Source organism: Bubalus kerabau, chromosome 10 (assembly GCF_029407905.1).
Source record: "Bubalus kerabau isolate K-KA32 ecotype Philippines breed swamp buffalo chromosome 10, PCC_UOA_SB_1v2, whole genome shotgun sequence".
In the NCBI taxonomy this organism is placed as follows: domain Eukaryota; kingdom Metazoa; phylum Chordata; class Mammalia; order Artiodactyla; family Bovidae; genus Bubalus; species Bubalus kerabau.
Genome location: NC_073633.1, coordinates 76593916 through 76611912, shown reverse-complemented (window position 1 = coordinate 76611912; position 17997 = coordinate 76593916). Strand labels below are relative to the sequence as shown.

General features: G+C 40.8%; 2 protein-coding genes across 14 annotated transcripts in view; one reads left to right on the top strand and one right to left on the bottom strand.

Moving 5' to 3' along the window:
- Nucleotides 1-17997, top strand: part of L3HYPDH (trans-L-3-hydroxyproline dehydratase) — a 103410-nt gene that overhangs the window by 82591 nt on the left and 2822 nt on the right. For 3 of the 11 annotated variants that reach the window (XR_008699546.1, XR_008699553.1, XR_008699548.1), the window contains one exon: nt 7942-8131. The exons of 2 other annotated variants lie outside the window; for them this stretch is intronic. The gene's annotated coding sequence lies outside the window, so the exon portion shown is untranslated. 6 more of the 11 variants (XR_008699545.1, XR_008699550.1, XR_008699558.1 and 3 more) reach the window with 5 other exon arrangements.
- Nucleotides 5797-17997, bottom strand: part of DAAM1 (dishevelled associated activator of morphogenesis 1) — a 182840-nt gene continuing 170639 nt past the window's right edge. For all 3 annotated transcript variants that reach the window (XM_055538224.1, XM_055538225.1, XM_055538226.1), the window contains exons 21-25: nt 17528-17635; nt 15581-15641; nt 12619-12750; nt 9967-10137; nt 5797-8505 (exon numbers count right to left, since the gene is read on the bottom strand). In XM_055538224.1, the coding sequence (XP_055394199.1) occupies nt 8296-8505; nt 9967-10137; nt 12619-12750; nt 15581-15641; nt 17528-17635 (682 nt within the window). In that variant the 3' untranslated portion in view covers nt 5797-8295. The remainder of the gene's footprint in view (nt 8506-9966; nt 10138-12618; nt 12751-15580; nt 15642-17527; nt 17636-17997) is intronic.

Genomic DNA, 17997 nt, shown 5'->3' with positions numbered 1-17997 from the left:
CAGGAATGTCCACACATGACCATAAAGGGTGTAAATTAAGTGGGAGATGGTAAGATCAATATGGAACTATTGCCTTTCTTCTTCCTCCCAATGAAAGAAACCACAGGCAGAGAAGCAGAGAGAACACATGCTTTATTTAAATGGCATGGGAAATTTTTTTTTTTCCCATAAAAAACACAAACATACCCAGGTTTGATTAAAATAACGATCTCCATTGTCAGAACCCCTTAGTGTACAATCTCGTGTTCATGCTGTTTGTTTGATACCATGGAAACACACAGCTGATTGCAGTAGACAAAAGCATGTCAGGGAAGAGGCCAAAGGTTAGATCTGATGTTTTCCCTACAAGACAAATAAAAAGTAATTGCTCTTTGCTATGTAAAACATACCATTTCTGTCCTTTATTGTGCTCATCTTTGCATGAAATGTTCCCTTGGTATCTCTAATTTTCTTGAAGAGATCTCTAGTCTTTCCCATTCTGTTGTTTTCCTCTATTTCTTTGCATTGATCACTGAGGAAAGCTTTCTTATCTCTCCTTGCTATTCTTTGGAACTCTGCATTCAGATGCTTATATCTTTCCTTTTCTCCTTTGCTTTTTGCTTCTCTTCTTTTCACAGCTATTTGGAAGGCCTCCCCAGACAGCCATTTTGCTTTTTTGCATTTCTTTTCCATGGGGATGGTCTTGATCCCTGTCTCCTGTACAATGTCACGAACCTCATTCCATAGTTCATCAGGCACTCTATCTATCAGATCTAGTCCCTTAAATCACTTCCACTGTATAATCATAAGGGATTTGATTTAGGTCATACCTGAATGGTCTAGTGGTTTTCCCTACTTTCTTCAATTTAAGTCTGAATTTGGCAATAAGGAGTTCATGATCTGAGCCATAGTCAGCTCCTGGTCTTGTTTTTGCTGACTGTATAGAGCTTCTCCATCTTTGGCTGCAAAGAATATAATCAGTCTGATTTCGGTGTTGACCATCTGGTGATGTCCATGTGTAGAGTCTTCTCTTGTGTTGTTGGAAGAGGGTGTTTGCTATGACCAGTGCGTTCTCTTGGCAAAACTCTATTAGACTTTGCCCTGCTTCATTCTGTACTCCAAGGTCAAATTTGACTGTTACCCCAGGTATTTCTTGACTTCCTACTTTTGCATTCCAGTCCCCTATAATGAAAAGGACATCTTTTTTGGGTGTTAGTTCTAAAAGGTCTTGTAGGTCTTCATAGAACCATTCAACTTCAGCTTCTTCAGTGTTACTGGTTGGGGCACAGACTTGGATTACTGTGCTATTGAATGGTTTGCCTTGGAAACGAACAGAGATCATTCTGTCGTTTTTGAGACTGCATCCAAGTACTGCATTTTGGACTCTCTTGTTGACCATGATGGCTACTCCATTTCTTCTAAGGGATTCCTGCCCACAGTAGTAGATATAATGGTCATCTGAGTTAAATTCACCCATTCCAGTCCATTTTAGTTCGCTGATTCCTAGAATGTTAACGTTCACTCTTGCCATCTCCTGTTTGACCACTTCCAATTTGCCTTGATTCATGGACCTGACATTCCAGGTTCCTATGCAATATTCCTCTTTACAGCATCGGACCTTGCTTCTATCACCAGTCACATCCACAGCTGGGTATTCTTTTTGCTTTGGCTCCATCCGTTCATTCTTTCTGGAGTTATTTCTCCACTGATCTCCAGTAGCATATTGGGCACCTACTGACCTGGGGAGTTCCTCTTTCAGTATCCTATCATTTTGCCTTTTCATACTGTTCATGGGGTTCTCAAGGCAAGAATACTGAAGTGGTTTGCTATTCCCTTCTCCAGTGGACCACATTCTGTCAGACCTCTCCACCACGACCCGCCTGTCTTCAGTGGCCCCACACGGAATGGCTTGGTTTCATTAAGTTAGACAAGGCTGTGGTCTGTGTGATCAGATTGACTATTTTCTGTGATTATGGTTTCATTGTGTCTGCCCTCTGATGCCCTCTTGCAACACCTACCATCTTACTTGGGTTTCTCTTACTTTGAACATGGGGTATCTCTTCACGGCTGCTCCATCAAAGTGCAGCCACTGCTTCTTACCTTGGACGAGGGGTATCTCCTCACGGCTGCCCCTCCTGACCTTGAACGTGGAGTAGCTCCTCTCGGCCCTCCTAGGCCCACGCAGCCGCTGCTCCTTGGACGTGGGGTTGCTCCTCTCGGCCTCCACCCCTGACCTTGGGCGTGGGGTAGCTCCTCTCGGCCACCACCCCTGACCTTGGGCGTGGGGTAGCTCCTCTTGGCCGCCACCCCTGACCTCGGAGGTGATAATTAGAGATACCAAGGGAACATTTCATGCCAAGATGGGCTCAATAAAGGACAGAAATGGTATGGACCTAACAGAAGCAGAAGATATTAAGAGGAGGTGGCAAGAATACACAGAACTGTACAAAAAAGATCTTCACAACCAAGATAATCACGATGGTGTGGTCACTCACCTAGAGCCAGACATCCTGGAATGTGAAGTCAAGTGGGCCTTAGGAAGCATCACTATGAACAAAGCTAGTGGAGGTGATGGAATTCCAGTTGAACTATTTCAAATCCTAAAAGATGATGCTGTGAAAGTGCCACACTCAATATGCCAGTAAATTTGGAAAACTCAGCAGTGGCCCAGGACTGGAAAAGGTCAGTTTTCATTCCAATGCCAAAGAAAGGCAATGCCAAATAATGCTCAAACTACCACACAATTGCACTCATCTCACACTCTAGTAAAGTAATGCTCAAAATTCTCCAAGACAGGCTACAGCAATATGTGAACCGTGAACTTCCAGATGTTCAAGCTGGTTTTAGAAATGGCAGAGGTACCAGATATCAAATTGCCAACATTTTTTGGATCATTGAAAAAGCAAAAGAGTTCCAGAAAAACATCTACTTCTGCTTTATTGACTATGTCAAAGCCTTTGTGTGGATCACAATAAACTGGAAAATTCTGAAAGAGATGGGAATATCAGACCATCTGACTGGCCTCTTGAGAAACCTATATGCAGGTCAGGAAGCAACAGTTAGAACTGGACATGGAACAACAGACTGGTTCCAAATAGGAAAAGGAGTACGTCAAGGCTGTATATTGTCACCGTGCTTATTTAACTTATATGCAGAATACATCATGAGAAACGCTGGGTTGGAAGAAGCACAAGCTGGCATCAAGATTGCCAGGAGAAATATCAATAACCTCAGATATGCAGATGACACCACCCTTATGGCAGAAAGTGAAGAGGAACTAAAAAGCCTCTTGATGAAGGTGAAAGAGGAGAGTGGAAAAGTTGGCTTAAAGCTCAACATTCAGAAAACTAAGATCATGGCATCTGGTCCCATCACTTCATGGGAAATAGATGGGTAAACAGTGGAAACAGTGGCAGACTCTATTTTTTTGGGCTCCACAATCACTGCAGATGGTGACTGCAGCCATGAAATTAAAAGATGCTTACTCCTTGGAAGGAAAATTATGACCAACCTAGATAGCATATTCAAAAGCAGAGACATACTTTGCCAACAAAGGTCTGTCTAGTCAAGGCTATGGTGTTTCCAGTGGTCATGTATGGATGTGAGAGTTGGACTGTGAAGAAAGCTGAGCGCCAAAGAACTGATGCTTTTGAACTGTGGTGTTGGAGAAGACTCTTGAGAGTCCCTTGGACTGAAGGAGATCCAACCAGTCAATTCTAAAGGAAATCAGTCCTGGGTGTTCACTGGAAGGACTGGTGCTAAAGCTGAAACTCCAATACCTTGGCCACCTCATGCGAAGAGTTTACTCATTGGAAAAGACCCTGATGCTGGGAGGGACTGGGGGCAGGAGGAGAAGGGGACGACAGAGGATGAGATGGCTGGATGGCATCACTGACTCGATGGACATGAGTTTGAGTGAACTCCGGGAGTTGGTGATGGACAGGGAGGCCTGGCGTGCTGCAATTCATGGGGTGGCAAAGAGTTGGACACGACTGAGCAACTGAACTGAACTGAACTGATGGAAAACATGAAACTCCTTTTACATTTCCTTCCTTCCGGGATTCCAAGCTTTCTCCAAGATAAAGAATTTATAGATGTTAAGCCATTTCTTTATTATGAACTCAAAAGGCTTTAGACTTCAGTAGAGTTCCCAGTAACTGAGGGCACAGGGATATAGAGACATAAACCTAAATATATAGACCTAATGGAGAAAATGAGCACTGAACTCAGTATAATGGTTCATGAATGACCCTGATGCAAGAACCCTTTCAGTCTCTCCATACATAGTCCCATGGTTCCTGAAGTTAGTGCTTATGGAACCAAATGGTATCAAGTAGCTGTTAAACCTTGGGAGGACTTAACTTAGGTTTTCCATATGATAGGAAACAGGTGGTGTTTGTTATTTTTTTTAAAAAGTCACAGAAAATTCCCTTTCAGAACTTAATCTATTAAATAATTGTGTCCAAACTAGTCTTCCCTGGTGGCTCAGATGGTAAAGCGTCTGCCTGCAATGCGGGAGACCTGGGTTCGATCCTTGGGTTGGGAAGATCTCCTGGAGAAGGAAATGGCAACCCACTCCAGTACTCTTGCCTGGAGAATCCCACAGATGGAGGAGCTTGGTAGGCTACAGTCCATGGGGTCACAAAGAGTTGGATATGACTGAGCGACTTCACTTTCAAACTAGTTTATTAAAGATTATCCACATTAAGTTATAGAAAAAGGGCAGAATCCTGGAGGGTTTGAATAGCTTCATCCCCTGACAGAAGCACATTTTCCCTCGGGATGATTTTCTGGGGAAAACTGAAGACATACAAGTAGGCATAATGATCTCAAAGTTTCAGGCTTTCCCCTGTTTCTATCAATAGCCCAGGGCAGCTGAGGGTCTAGGTGGTTCTGTATGTAGCTCCACACTCAAATGTGTAAAGAGGAAATGGTATATTCCATTTGTAGGGAGGAATATAAAATTTCCCTACCATGGAGAAGGATCTCTCCCATCTGAATACCAGTGCAAAAGAACAAAAAACGTTTGAATATTATGCAGTATCCAGGAGCTAAATAAAAAGATAGTAATTATAAGACTATCATGAGTCCATTCCCAAGATCAGAAGTGCTTGGATTCTCAAGCAACCACTACTAGGATAATTTGTTTTCAGCTTGATTTTACATTGGGTAGAGGATAGCCAGGAAGCCAAAGTGACATGGGACCAAGAGAGAGTCCCAGTTTTCAGAGGATATAATGCACATTCCTTCTTCTGTACAGGTGACTCTTCCCATATTGACCAATATGATAAATTAATTTTTTTAAAGGAAATGCTTCAAAATGAAAAAGACTGATTCCAGAGATTAGAGATTCTTTTGTATACCTCCAGTTGAATAATTTTACCAGTAGTTCAGACGGTAAAGCGTCTGCCTGCAATGCAGGAGACCCGGGTTTGATCCCTGGGAGGGGAAGATTCTCTGGAGAAGGAAATGGCAACCCACTCCAGTACTCTTGCCTGGAAAATCCCACAGACAGAGGAGCATGGTGAGCCACAGTCCATGGGGTTGCAGAGTCGGACACGACTGAGCGACTTCACTTTCACTATGAAACTGTTTAACTCATACAGAGTTACACAAAAAGGTTAATTTCAGAAAGAGGTTGTATCTGGTGGTCTGTGGATGTGTTGAATGCTGCCCCAGCAGAAAACTATACTTTTCAAGGTCCAGTATGAACAAGTTTGTATTATTCCTAATTAACCAACAACTTGCAATATTTAAATTTAATGGTGCAAATTGCAAAGAAGTTTGTTTTAGTAACTCAAAGCATATACATACACGTAATGAATTCATTTCTTTATTGCATATTGCTATTTAAAAAAATGTACAGTCTCATAACACATACAACATTTTTTTCTTGGTACTATAACAGTCTTGCACCTAAAGACTAAGTGGTTCCAACTACTAAACTTGTAAGATACAAGACATATAATTAAGTTTACAAATTATAATGCTTTGTCTTTTTGGCATTAATTTAAAAAAACAAAAACTTTTGAAATACACACCCAAGAGAGAAAAAGGGGCTACTTACACCAGCACCAATCTAAAAAGTAGGAGTTTTTTTTTCTTTTTTTCCAACAATGGCACATGGAATGACCTGCACACAGCTTTCGGGGAAAGAAAGGAAAAACGGAAATGGCAAAGGAGGCCGACCAGGATGGCCGTATCAAAACGAGGATGATTACAAAGGGCGAGAGGAACATGCTGCACAAACTTGCTCCTTTATGTGACTCTCTCCACTTGCCCATTCCTTAAACTGTAAAACAAAGCCATTTTCAAAAGGCAGTCCCAAACTCAAGCCAGATCAAATTTCTCCTGCTCTAAATAGAAAAGAATATATATAGAGGCACTTTAGTTAAGGAATAGACAAACCCCACTAGCGTACCCCACTTCTCCTCACCGCCAAGCTTTTTTGAGCGAAGTCTCAGTCTGCATCTTCGACACAGTATACGAGCAGACTTTGATACCTAGGAGCCGGGGAGCGCGACGTCTACTATATACTTGTGACTGTTTTATTTGCTAGTCATTTACTTCTGTGTAATATGTAGAAAGTCGCTAAGTTTGCAATGAGGGGGAAGAACGTAAAACCACGGCTCTTGCCAACTCTTAGAGCACGATTTCACAGCTTTGATGAAGTGCAGAGACCTTGCCCTCTGCACTAAGCATTATAGTTTATACAAATTATTTTTAAATAGCACGATTCCTATACAGCACACACACTGGTATTCTGTTTGCCCCTTAACTGTCCCCGTTACAGCTTAAGCTCCCTGGGGGCAGGGGCTCTGTCTTGCTTACCACTGTAGCCCTACAATGCCTGGCACATAGTAGGTGTTTCAATAAATATTCGTTAATTGACTGAAACTCAATTTAGTGCGTAAATAATGTTCTAGTGCAATAGGACAAACTACTCTCCACAGGAAACCCAACCACAACAGGATTGATGGAAAGAAAATAGAGAACTTTAGCTCCCCTCCCCTACTACAAATAAATAAAGCAAAGCAAAAAAAAAAAAAAAGTAACAGTCCTCTGTATATATCATATAATTTAAGGATATTAAGAGTTGGTAGGTTAATGGTAAGCATCTATATTTTATTTTCTAATGTTCATTGTTTTTATTCATTTCTCCCTGAGAGCTTTATCTTTTGGACTGAAATTTTACAGGTAGTGTTACTGACACACAATTTAAAATGACAACATATAAACAGCAAACCACTTCAAACATACTTAGAGATAAATAGATCTTGGCATCTCTGGTGGTGGTGGTGACATTTTGTGCATTCACTAAGTGTTCTTTAGTTCAGAAACATATTTACAGAAGATGCAGCTTGTCCTACAGAACAGAAAATACCAAAAAAAAAAAAAAAAAGGCACCCCATAAATTTTTTAAAAAATTGTTTTTATCCTTTCAAAGAATTCTTTCTTTTAGGTCTTGGGTGGGAAATTTGAAAGTTTATAGTTCTATACTGTTAGGAAAACAAGCACATTATGGTAATTTTGTTCTTTAACAAGAGCATGGATTGCATTTAGATAAATAGTGTTCTTTCCAAAAGCAATGTAAAGAAATCATCATGAGTGCTTGGCAGGTAACTCGATGAAATTAGGGAGGGAAACTGATGTCCAGGTTTTAAACATATAAAAGAACTCGGATTGACATTCTACAAAATTCAGATTGTGTGCAAGATGTTCTCCATAAACATTTACAGACTGCATCCCCACACCAACGTCAGAAACGCTAAGCTGGTCCTGTCAATTACTGATGCAACGCACCAGCATGGTACTTGTCAACTATCAAAAACCATTTGAAATCTATATTTTTCCAACACCAGTTTCACCAATGAAAATAATTTCAAAGTATATCAAGCTTGGAAACCATAAAATATTTCTCAAGCTATATTTATTTATTTTTTGTTTTTCTTTTTACTCTAGGGAATGTCTCCATATCTCTTTCAGGAGACAGTATTGTGCTTCTGAACAGTCATGGTGTTCGGGGAAAGAAGATGAACCACACTCAATATGAATGCATACACAAAGGGTTCTGAGCACATACATAGACATAGATTGTTTTTTCTTTTTTAACCAAACATAGGTCTCCAGACAACACTCAGACTTCTATATACATTTCTTAATATATACACACACATACATACACACACGTTCACACATTCACTCACAGATGAAAGGAGAAATTGCCACTGTTTGGATTGCAAGGCAGTGTAATGAAAAGTTCTAGTCACTTCAAAGGGCTGCTAATGAGCTTTCTAAAAAAGTATTCAAGGGAAATTAGAAGTTAAGTTTTGTGACCGGTCTCTCCCGGCTGCTGTCCGTCATCTGGTTGGTGATGCGCTTGCGATTCCGTTTCAGTTTGGAAAGGTCTTTGTCAAACACTTCTCCTGAGCGTAAAGCGGAAACCAGGTCATCAAACTCTCCGCCTTCTTCACTGTTCTCTTTTGCTTTCCTCATTTTCCGTTCCCTTTCACGTTGTTCTTTGAGCTGCAACATGGAAAGCAACCGCTTAGAGAAGACAGTACTGCATTTTGGATCCAGTGGAGACGACACTGTGGATGGCAGTGCTGCAGTGACGCCATGTCTGTCAGCAGCTGCCGATCCCTTGGCGGTCACGAGCGGGTGACTGGGATGTGAGGGGCTCGTAGAAACAAGGAGCAATGAAGAAAATGACCACCACTTTGTAATTAGACTCTCACTGTCTAGAATCTGGGTAAACCTCATGATATTCTAATTAAAAATACTGGTTTCTTTGATGGTATAGACAGATGAAAGCAAATGCTCATCAGGCCACATTCCTGACATCAAAGGCTTATTAGCCTCTCTCTACCATGGATGCCTAGAACCCACTATGCAAGAGTTACAATTACTAAGATCCAAATAATATGCATACCTTATATAAAATGTATATATTCAGATAAAAAGGGAAAAATAATCCTTAATTCTACCAAGAAATAACCATTATGAACCTTCTGGGGGTATATCTCACCACTATCAACACTTACTTTACACAAAAATATTTCATGTGGAAACCATTCTGTAAGCTTTCTCACATGAGAAAGACATGACTTTTGAGGACTGCATAAATAGTCCATTATGTAGCTATTACATCATTTAGATTACTTTGCCAACAAAGGTCTGTTTAGTCAAAGCTTTGGATTTTCTAGTAGTCATGTATGGATGTGAGAGTTGGACTATAAAGAAAGCTGAGTGCTGAAGAATTGATGCTTTTGAACTGTGGTGTTGGATCAGACTCTTGACGGTAAGGAGACTGGACTGTAAGGAGATCCAACCAGTCCATCTTAAAGGAAATCAGTCCTGAATATTCACTGGAAGGAACGATGCTGAAACTCCAATATTTGGCCACCTGATGTGAAGAACTGATTCATTTGAAAAGACCTTGATGCTGGGAAAGATTGAAGGTGGGAGGAGAAGGGGACAACAGAGGATGAGGTGGTTGGATGGCATCACTGACTCAATGGACATGAGTTTGAGTAAACTCTGGGAGTTGGTGATGGACAGGGAGGCCTGGTGTGCTGCAGTCCATGGGGTCACAAAGAGTCAGACACGACTGAGTGACTGAACCATACTGAACGGAACATGATTTAGAACCAGTGCCCAGTTGGTAAACATTTAGGCTGTCCCAGGTTAGGGCTTTATTATAAAGAGTGCTGTTCTCTTTGTGGAAATGTAGAATTATTTCTTTAGAAAGACTTCTAAGAGGTGGAACTCCAGATCAAAGGATGTGAATATATTTTTTTAGGCTTTGCATATAGACTGCCACATTGCTGAAGAGAAACTTTCTACTGACTAAACTCCCAGTAGCATTCTAGAGAGGGCTTTGATGCCCTCCTCCTTGCCAGCACATCGGAGTGCTTCCTAAAAACCAAGCGGATGCAGCAGGAGAACTTCCAGGAAGTGGGGCTGGCCCATCACCTGCCCTCTTACCTGAGCCTCCATACGAGCTCGGCGCTCCTCCTCCTCCTTCTTCTTTCTCATGTTTTCATTCTCTTGTTTGGCTTCTGACACAGCCTGAAGAAACTGATCAAAAATGCCAAAGAACTCATCCGGTTGTATTTTTCCAGCCTCTTCCCCAAAGTGTTTCACTGCTTTAGTAAACTGGGAAAAAGAAGGTTTTAAGAAGTTCAGTGTTTCAAGAAAATGCCATGATCACATAAATATCAATCTCTCTTAAGGGGCTGAAGCTCCAATTGAGTCAAATATAACTCACTGGATTTACCTTTGGCTGCTAAACATATCTAATCATTTCTAAAGGAAAAAATTTAATACTCCAGCATCTTGGGAAACCATTTATTCTTGTCCACCTCATTTCAGCGTAACATCTATGATTACATCCTATGACTTCTTATTAACTAAACAGTAGTAAAAAAACAAGAGAGCAGAATACCAGAGGACAGAGTGCTCAGGACATAAAACTAATAGCAAACTCAGCAGGGGTAAGGAAACTTACCCCTTTAACTTTTCTTTGAAGTAGTTTAATATTTATTGATGCCATATGGTTAATATCAAAATCAGCTGCTTTTCCTAATCATAAATAATGCTGGTATTACTCTATTTCCTGGGCCTCAATTAGAAAACAATCACCGATTACGGAATCATTGAGGCAACCCAAAATTCAGGACTGAGAATACAATTTTATTCCAAAACCTTTGTTTTAGTGCCCTCTTCAAGGCACATCTTTTAGAAACAGCTAAAATGCAAAATATTAAGGGATAATTTTAAAAAATTAAATTAAAAAATATATAAAGTAATGAAACAGCACGGCCAGTCTTTAACATTACCATTTTTAGCTCTTTTGGTGCTTATCTTCATAATTCAAGATAGTATGCTTTCAAGTGTCTTAGCGTTATTTTGGCCATCCAAATACTGTTCGGTGCCAGTCAAGTTGTTTTTAAGAACTAGACCTCCTTCTGTAAGGATCTCATGCTATTAAGCCTAAGCTGCAAAGGATGGTGTTTCTAGCTTCAAGGTCAAATGAATTCTCACTCCTTATGCCTTATCAACTACTAAAAAATTTCCAGCTCTTTCATTTTCTTCATAGTTAGAAACTCTTAGGTTGGGGAGGACTGCATAAATACTTCACGGTCTAATTGCTTTTATCTTTCTTGCATTTCTTGCCTTTAATATATTAAGTTTTTCTGATGTTTTGGCAATACTACCTACATAAAGGAAATATTTTCAACATTTATTCTTAAGTAAAACAATTTTCAGTTATACATATATTTCATATCTTTAAATTTATGATAATATTCACTTTTAACTGAGGCATTCTCGATCTTTTACTTATTTGGAGCTATTGTATTAGAAACTAAGCTCTTTAGGGAAAAATACAACATTCTTCACACACCACACACAGTGCTTTAGCTTGCTTCATGATTTTTACAAGCTAATTTCTAAAAGTTCTGGTATGAACAAAACAGCAACAGATAGCCTACAACTGTGTTTCAAAAGCATTGAAGTTCATGCACTTCAAGCCATCCTGAATGATCTTTTTATCTAGGAATTCTAGTGATGATGAAGTCATGTATATTTTGGTCTTGGAAATCTGAAGAAAACTCGTCCCAGATTAAAGTTCCCACACTAAAATTTTTAAAAAAGTAGGGTGTGTATAAATAAAAAATTAACTATTCACTGGATTCTTAGGAAAATGTCTGAGCCCTTGAAATAGGTACTGTACTGTCTGCTTTGGGGTGGGGGCCATCACAGTGGAGGCTGCTAACACCAGTTCACTGGTTTCCGTCAGGGGGTATCAGGTAACAGCAGTCATTCAAACATATATCTTGTCTTCTGTTTATTATTTAATAACATTGGAGGTGGGGTTTCATGCTGAAATGAGCCAGTGTATCTTAACACAGTCTGCTTCTGAACTTCAACCAGTGTGCGTGCATACTTCCATACAAAATCATCCATATCTACAACTGAAAAATGAGCTTCATTACTCAAGTTTCAAGCAAAGAGTGTTGTCACAGCTGAAAAATGGGCACTGTGGACGAGCTCAATAGGGTGGGTGGGCAGCTGCTTGCTGTCATTTATTAACAAGAAGAGGATGAGAGCATGTGCACGGGAATATGAATGTGTGTGAATTCTGGAAAAGGAAATAACTAGAGAGAGACTGTGAGATGGGGTAGTGGGATTTTAAGGTGTTGGGTATTTGTCAATGAAAACTTTTCCTTTACAGGAAAACAAGATTTTGTAATAGCAAAATTCATTTTAAAAGTCCTACTATACCTTTTGTGACGAGGCTGTGAATTAAAGTGCCTATCATTTAGTAAGCTCTTCTAGAGATTTAAAGAGGGAACACCCTGCTCTCCTGCCTCTTATCTGCTCGTGTAAGGAGAGCATCTTACACGTTTCTGAAGCACAAGGCCTCGGCCCAGTAATAACCAAGAAAAAGCTGTCCCAGTATTCACTGGTTTAACACCGTTCAGATACTCCAAGGTCTGACTAACCTAAAGAGACGCAGGCCAGTTAGAAAGTGTGTGTTTCAACTGATCACCGTCCTAGAAATCAAAGAGTAATTGTAATACCTGAGACTACCAGCCCTGTCAAGCAATACTCAGTGCGCAAGGGAAAACTTACCAAGTCTTTGGCTTCTGCTAGAAGATCTTCAACATCAGAGAAGCTGAAGCTGGCTACAGTGATGAACTGACTGACGACAGACACAAACTTATCTCCGGGCTGTGAGGGCTGAGACTTCTGATACTCCAGCTCCTTAAACACAGGGAATGGGTAATGTCAACGCAGGCTTCAGATGCAGACGCACCTTGTTTCATTTCCCTTATGCCTCAAATTTAATAAAAGTCAGAACGGCAAACACATCAAAACTACTGCAGAAACATCTTAATGATAGTTCATGTCCTGCTCTGCTTCTGCCCACCCTGCCAGAGTCATGCCCATGTGTGCAAACACATTTGCAAAATGCAATTTAACCGGTCATCCGAGTACTTTAGTGGTGTGGTTTTTGTATACTGGCTTTAGAATGTAAGCAGATTAACATTTGGATAAAATTCATATAAGTTAAATAATGGAGAGCAAGTTGGATTAAAAGGGTTTGTGACTGAAAGCAAGAGAATTTGTAGATATTCTGTGCTCAGAACTCTGGTGTCTTGATGTTTTCCCCCTTTTTTCTGTACCTGCCAAGTCTACTTATTTCCCAAGCTGTGATATCTAGGTCAGTAGAATTTCAGCTATGGCGTTTGGCACCATAATGCCATTTTTCTTCTCATCCATACCATTCAGGTTTTGTGAACAGTCAGGTAGAGGTATTAGTGTTGTGTTAATTAGCCATCCTCTCCATTACCATGGTGATGAACACAGCTTATTCAAATTTCATTTCAATAATAACTTAAACCATTGCCAGATGCATTCTCCTATTTCATTCCACAAAACCTCTATGAGTGTTCAATTATTATGCCAATTGTATTGACACATACATTGAGGTTCAGAGGCATTCTTTGCTCAAAGTCAAGTAGCTGATAAGTGATACAGCCAAAATTTGAACTCAACCTCTAACTCCAGGGTCTCAGTAACAACTTTTCTGTGTATCTATTGACTTACTCTGGATCTCTATTTTCTTCCATACCTGCTATGGCAGAGAGTCTAACAAGCAGGAGAGTAGAGGTCACAAGCTAGGGGTTGATTCAGCTCAACCACTGACTTGGTTTTTATCCATGGCAAGTAGCCTGGGCCTTAGTTTCTTCACTCATAAAAGGAGGGCAATATACATATTACCAGGGGAATCACGTGAAATAAAAGTGGAAACTTTTATGGAACTTGCTCTGATTAAAAGAAATTGCCACGATTCTAGTCCTTGGGTTGGTAAGGGAGTTATATGTGTGAGGTGCAGAGATGTGAAAGCAATTTTAACGTGTTTCATGAATGTATAATTTCATGAGAATTCCACCTTTGGTATCTTTCCAACAGTACGACTGACTTGTGCAAAGCACAGTTGGGACACATGAATATGTGGACAGGTTAAAGTCTGCCCCCCAATATTTCCTCCCTCTTAACATTTAAGCTGCCGGGGGTAGGGGGAAGCTGCTGTAGGCCGTTTCCTATGAAGAGTGTGTTACAGTGTACATGACCCAGGGGCTAGAGAGATTTCAGCAAAATGACCTTTAATAAATCCCTCAAACACACAACTTCCTTGGGACCCCTGTCTTATGCCTTGTTCTGAACTAGCTCAGATGCAGGGCTCAGAGCATCCATTATCAGACTTTAGGGCTGTCATAGCTGCCATGCTAGTCTCAAGAAAGCTTTCCACTGGGAGGAAATACAGCAGAATGAAGGCTATAAACAAGCTCTGTCCCAAACCGCCCTTACCCTGTTTGACCTGTGAAAGCCGAGGACCATGTGCCATGCTCCTTCATAGTCTCCCAGCCACAGGGCTGGGAAAACAGTGCACTCAGTTCATCTCCTGCGCTTTGTAAACAGCGGCCTACCCACCACGTCTTTCTTCTCCCTCCCCCCAAAAAAGGGAAAAAAAGAAAACCTCACATGCTCCTTAACTTATTAAAAACAGAAAAGATTAGCATCGTGACTTTAATTTGTATCAGAGCTTCTTAATGATGCCAACTACTTTCTATGGCAGTTTTACAAGCCGGAGGAGGGTCCTGTTGGTGTTACCGGTAAGTTGATCTGTGGGGCACCTTCCCGAGCTGCCTGTAAACCAGCCTCCTGCACCAAGGGTCAGGCCAGAGCCCTGTCTGCTCTTGGGAGCGAGGCTTCCACCCTAATCTGTCTCCATCTTGGTGACAGCCCCCGTGTGGTACCCACGGGGCGCTGCGCCCTCAAATCAGGGTTAAGGCCACTGGCTCCTCTTCCTCCAGCACTCTGACCTGCTTTCCTTCCATGGAGCCCGGACTTAGGTCATCTTGTAGACTTGGGACAGCCTCCCTCCTCTGTACCTAAGCTCACTCTCCCTCCTTCTAAGCCGCAGCTCGAAGTTCATCTCATCTAGAAGAGATACTTCCTCTCAAACACGCCAGCTATTCCCTAAGGCCCAGGCTAACCTAAATCACCACCTTCCTTTGAAAGGCACCTTTGTCATCACTTTACAGGAGGTAAACCGGACTGACTGCTCCTGGCCACTGTAACATGTGGAGGGCAAGCATTCTGAGTCATCGTGATCCCCTCGCCTTGAGAATGGACTGTACCGTCAAAGTGCTCAATGCATTCTCCCCAAAGGGTCAATGCAAAGATGACAGAGAAGTTCCATTGCTCTACTGAGAGTGAACATTTATGAAGAGAAAAGGAGCACTGAGTAGACCTTGAAGAGTCTCTAGCCCAATCCACTGTCACAAGTCCTACGTCACAGATAGGAAAGTGGTAGAACTCTGGGTCCGATGTCCCAGCTCCCGTGATGCCCGCTGCTGTGTTGCCAGGCTAAACACAGTCTGCCTTTGCTTCTCTGTTTTTGCATTTTATTTTTAATAGTAAATGTTTATCCCGAGCATACCAGCATGCCAAGGAAACTGGCAACTCCTCCCCTGGACACCAGTAATGACAAGACTGGGAATTAGAACAAGAAACAGATACTCACCATCTCTACTGCTTTCAGGCCACTTCTCAACGTGCTTATTTCTTTGTCCAGCTCAGTCATGCTGTTGTAAATGGCAGCATTTTAGTAACTAACATGGGACTTATACTTGTGAATTAAATGTACAATGAGTTAAAATAGTGTGGATGACCAAGAATGAAATATTTAAAGTGTTGAAAACTTTTTAAATTAAAATTCATTTTAAATGCTTAAAATTCTCTTCGGCATTCAGATCTCACAGAAAGACAGCAACATTTTAAACTTATATGGGATTATGTTTCTTGTTTTCCATAGCCAGCAGGTATGAGAGGGAGCGATAGATATATGTATATTGGATAAAAAGAACAGAATAGAAATATGATGTTTTAATCCCACAAAAATCTCACTTAAGCAAATTACGGTATGTAGAAATAAATTTCTTGCCATGTGTGACTTCCTTTGGACAAGGGAAAGAAAGAGCTGAGGTACAAGCATGTGTGTGCTGTGCTCATCATTACTGTATTGCTTTTCAAGAAAACTCTGATAGTATGAGGGCTTCCCATGTGGCTCAGCTGGTAAAGAATCTGCCTGCAATATGGGAGACCTGGGTTCGATCCCTGGGTTGGGAAGATCCCCTGGAAGGGAAAGACTACCCACTCTAGTATTCTGGCCTGGAGAATTCCATGGACTGTATAGTCCTTGGGGTCGCAAAGAGTCAGATGTGACTGAGTGACTTTCACTTTCACTGATAGTATGAATACTACAAGGTGATAGCCTACATTTCAATCAAAAATGATTTTTCTTAAAGTTTCACTAACTAGTTTTCATTTTTGTTGTTGTTTTTTAAAACGAAGTTTCCTAGACTTTTCTCATAACGCTTTTTATTTGATGGCTTTAAACATTAGAGATTATAACCATTCTCACAGAGAATTCACATGTAAACAAATTCGCCAATACTTCATTTACCTTCACATTTTAACTGCATGCCTTACATCATGGTACATTTCTCCCAAACTCTACAGAGGAAAAAAATTAGGCTGCTCATCAGATTTTTCAAAATGACTGCAAAAAGATGCAGTTTAAAGTATTTTTTTTTTTAAGAGGGGAGAGGAGCTGGGTGCAATAGGAAGAGCAGCAACGAAAACTGCATGCCCCTCAAGAGGTCTCTGAAAAGTGGTGTTAAGTTTATGGGGAAAACCTGGCGTCTTTCCACTTTATTTGTATTCCTTCATTTGCATAAAGGCTGCTTTTCATTAAAAGGCTGCTTGGTTTCTGGGAGTGTATGCACCTGGGAAAATTAGATACTAGCAACGCCCTGACCTGCAGCACTTCTATTTGCTTAACGACATATCATCATATTCTCATTTAACTAAGGGTGCTCCCACCTGTATTTTAAGAGAACCACCCCTTCCAACTAGTGAAACCACATTTCTTCCCTGTATCTTCATAACTCAGAAAATTAGGTTTTGCAGAAGTTAAAAACTGTATCCAGGAGTATTCCAAAACAGCTAGAAAAACTATACACAACATAAGCTCACAGTATATGTTCAACAATACCTTGAACAACACCGGTGTGAACTGGGAGGGTCACTTATACAAAATTTTTTTCCCAGTAATTATGGACTAAGTGATTTGTGGCTGACTGATTCCTCAGATGTGGAACCATGGATATGGAGGAACTCATATAGGAAGGGTCAATTATAAAGTTATATGTTGGATTTTCAAACTGTGCGTGGGAGTTAGGGAGTGTGTTGGCACCCTTAACTCCCTTCTGCAAGAGTTAATCATATATTCAAAATTATGTAATACATCTGGGTGACTTGGAAATGATTCAAACTACGTCAGGGGAAAGCTCAAGTATACTATTCAGGGGAAAACAAGACAGAAGGACCCTCTTAAGGTAACACTAACTATCTCAATGGCTAAAGCAAGGGATTTGAAAAGCTGAAATGATTCACTGTTAGTACTTACTTTACTTTTGCTGCTTGAGGAATGTCCCGCAGCTCCTCATTTAGATTGAGAACCTTGGGGTATTTATTTTCCACAATAGTGATGAGATAGTGCAAAAGTGTAATGTTCCTACAGTTAGAGGAGAGAGTATTAAACATGGTTGATACCGGCATATGATTTGCATATTCAAGTGTCTGATTCCAAAAGAAAGCTATATCCTGCATTACTTTCAAAATTTGGAGGTTCCTGTAAAGCAGGAATTCAAGAGAAAGGGATAAGAGGAGAGTATTTATGGGATTTACATAAATAGATGTCAAAAGAGGCACACATCTTCTGAAACGGAAGGGCAGGGGATGAGAATTACATTTTTGGCCCGTAATGAGGATGCTTCCAAATCTGGGTGATGCGATGAGTGATGAAAATGAGTCTGAACCATTGCCAATGGGGACACCCCCTCACAGCGTATCCACCCAAAGATGAGACCTGCCCTG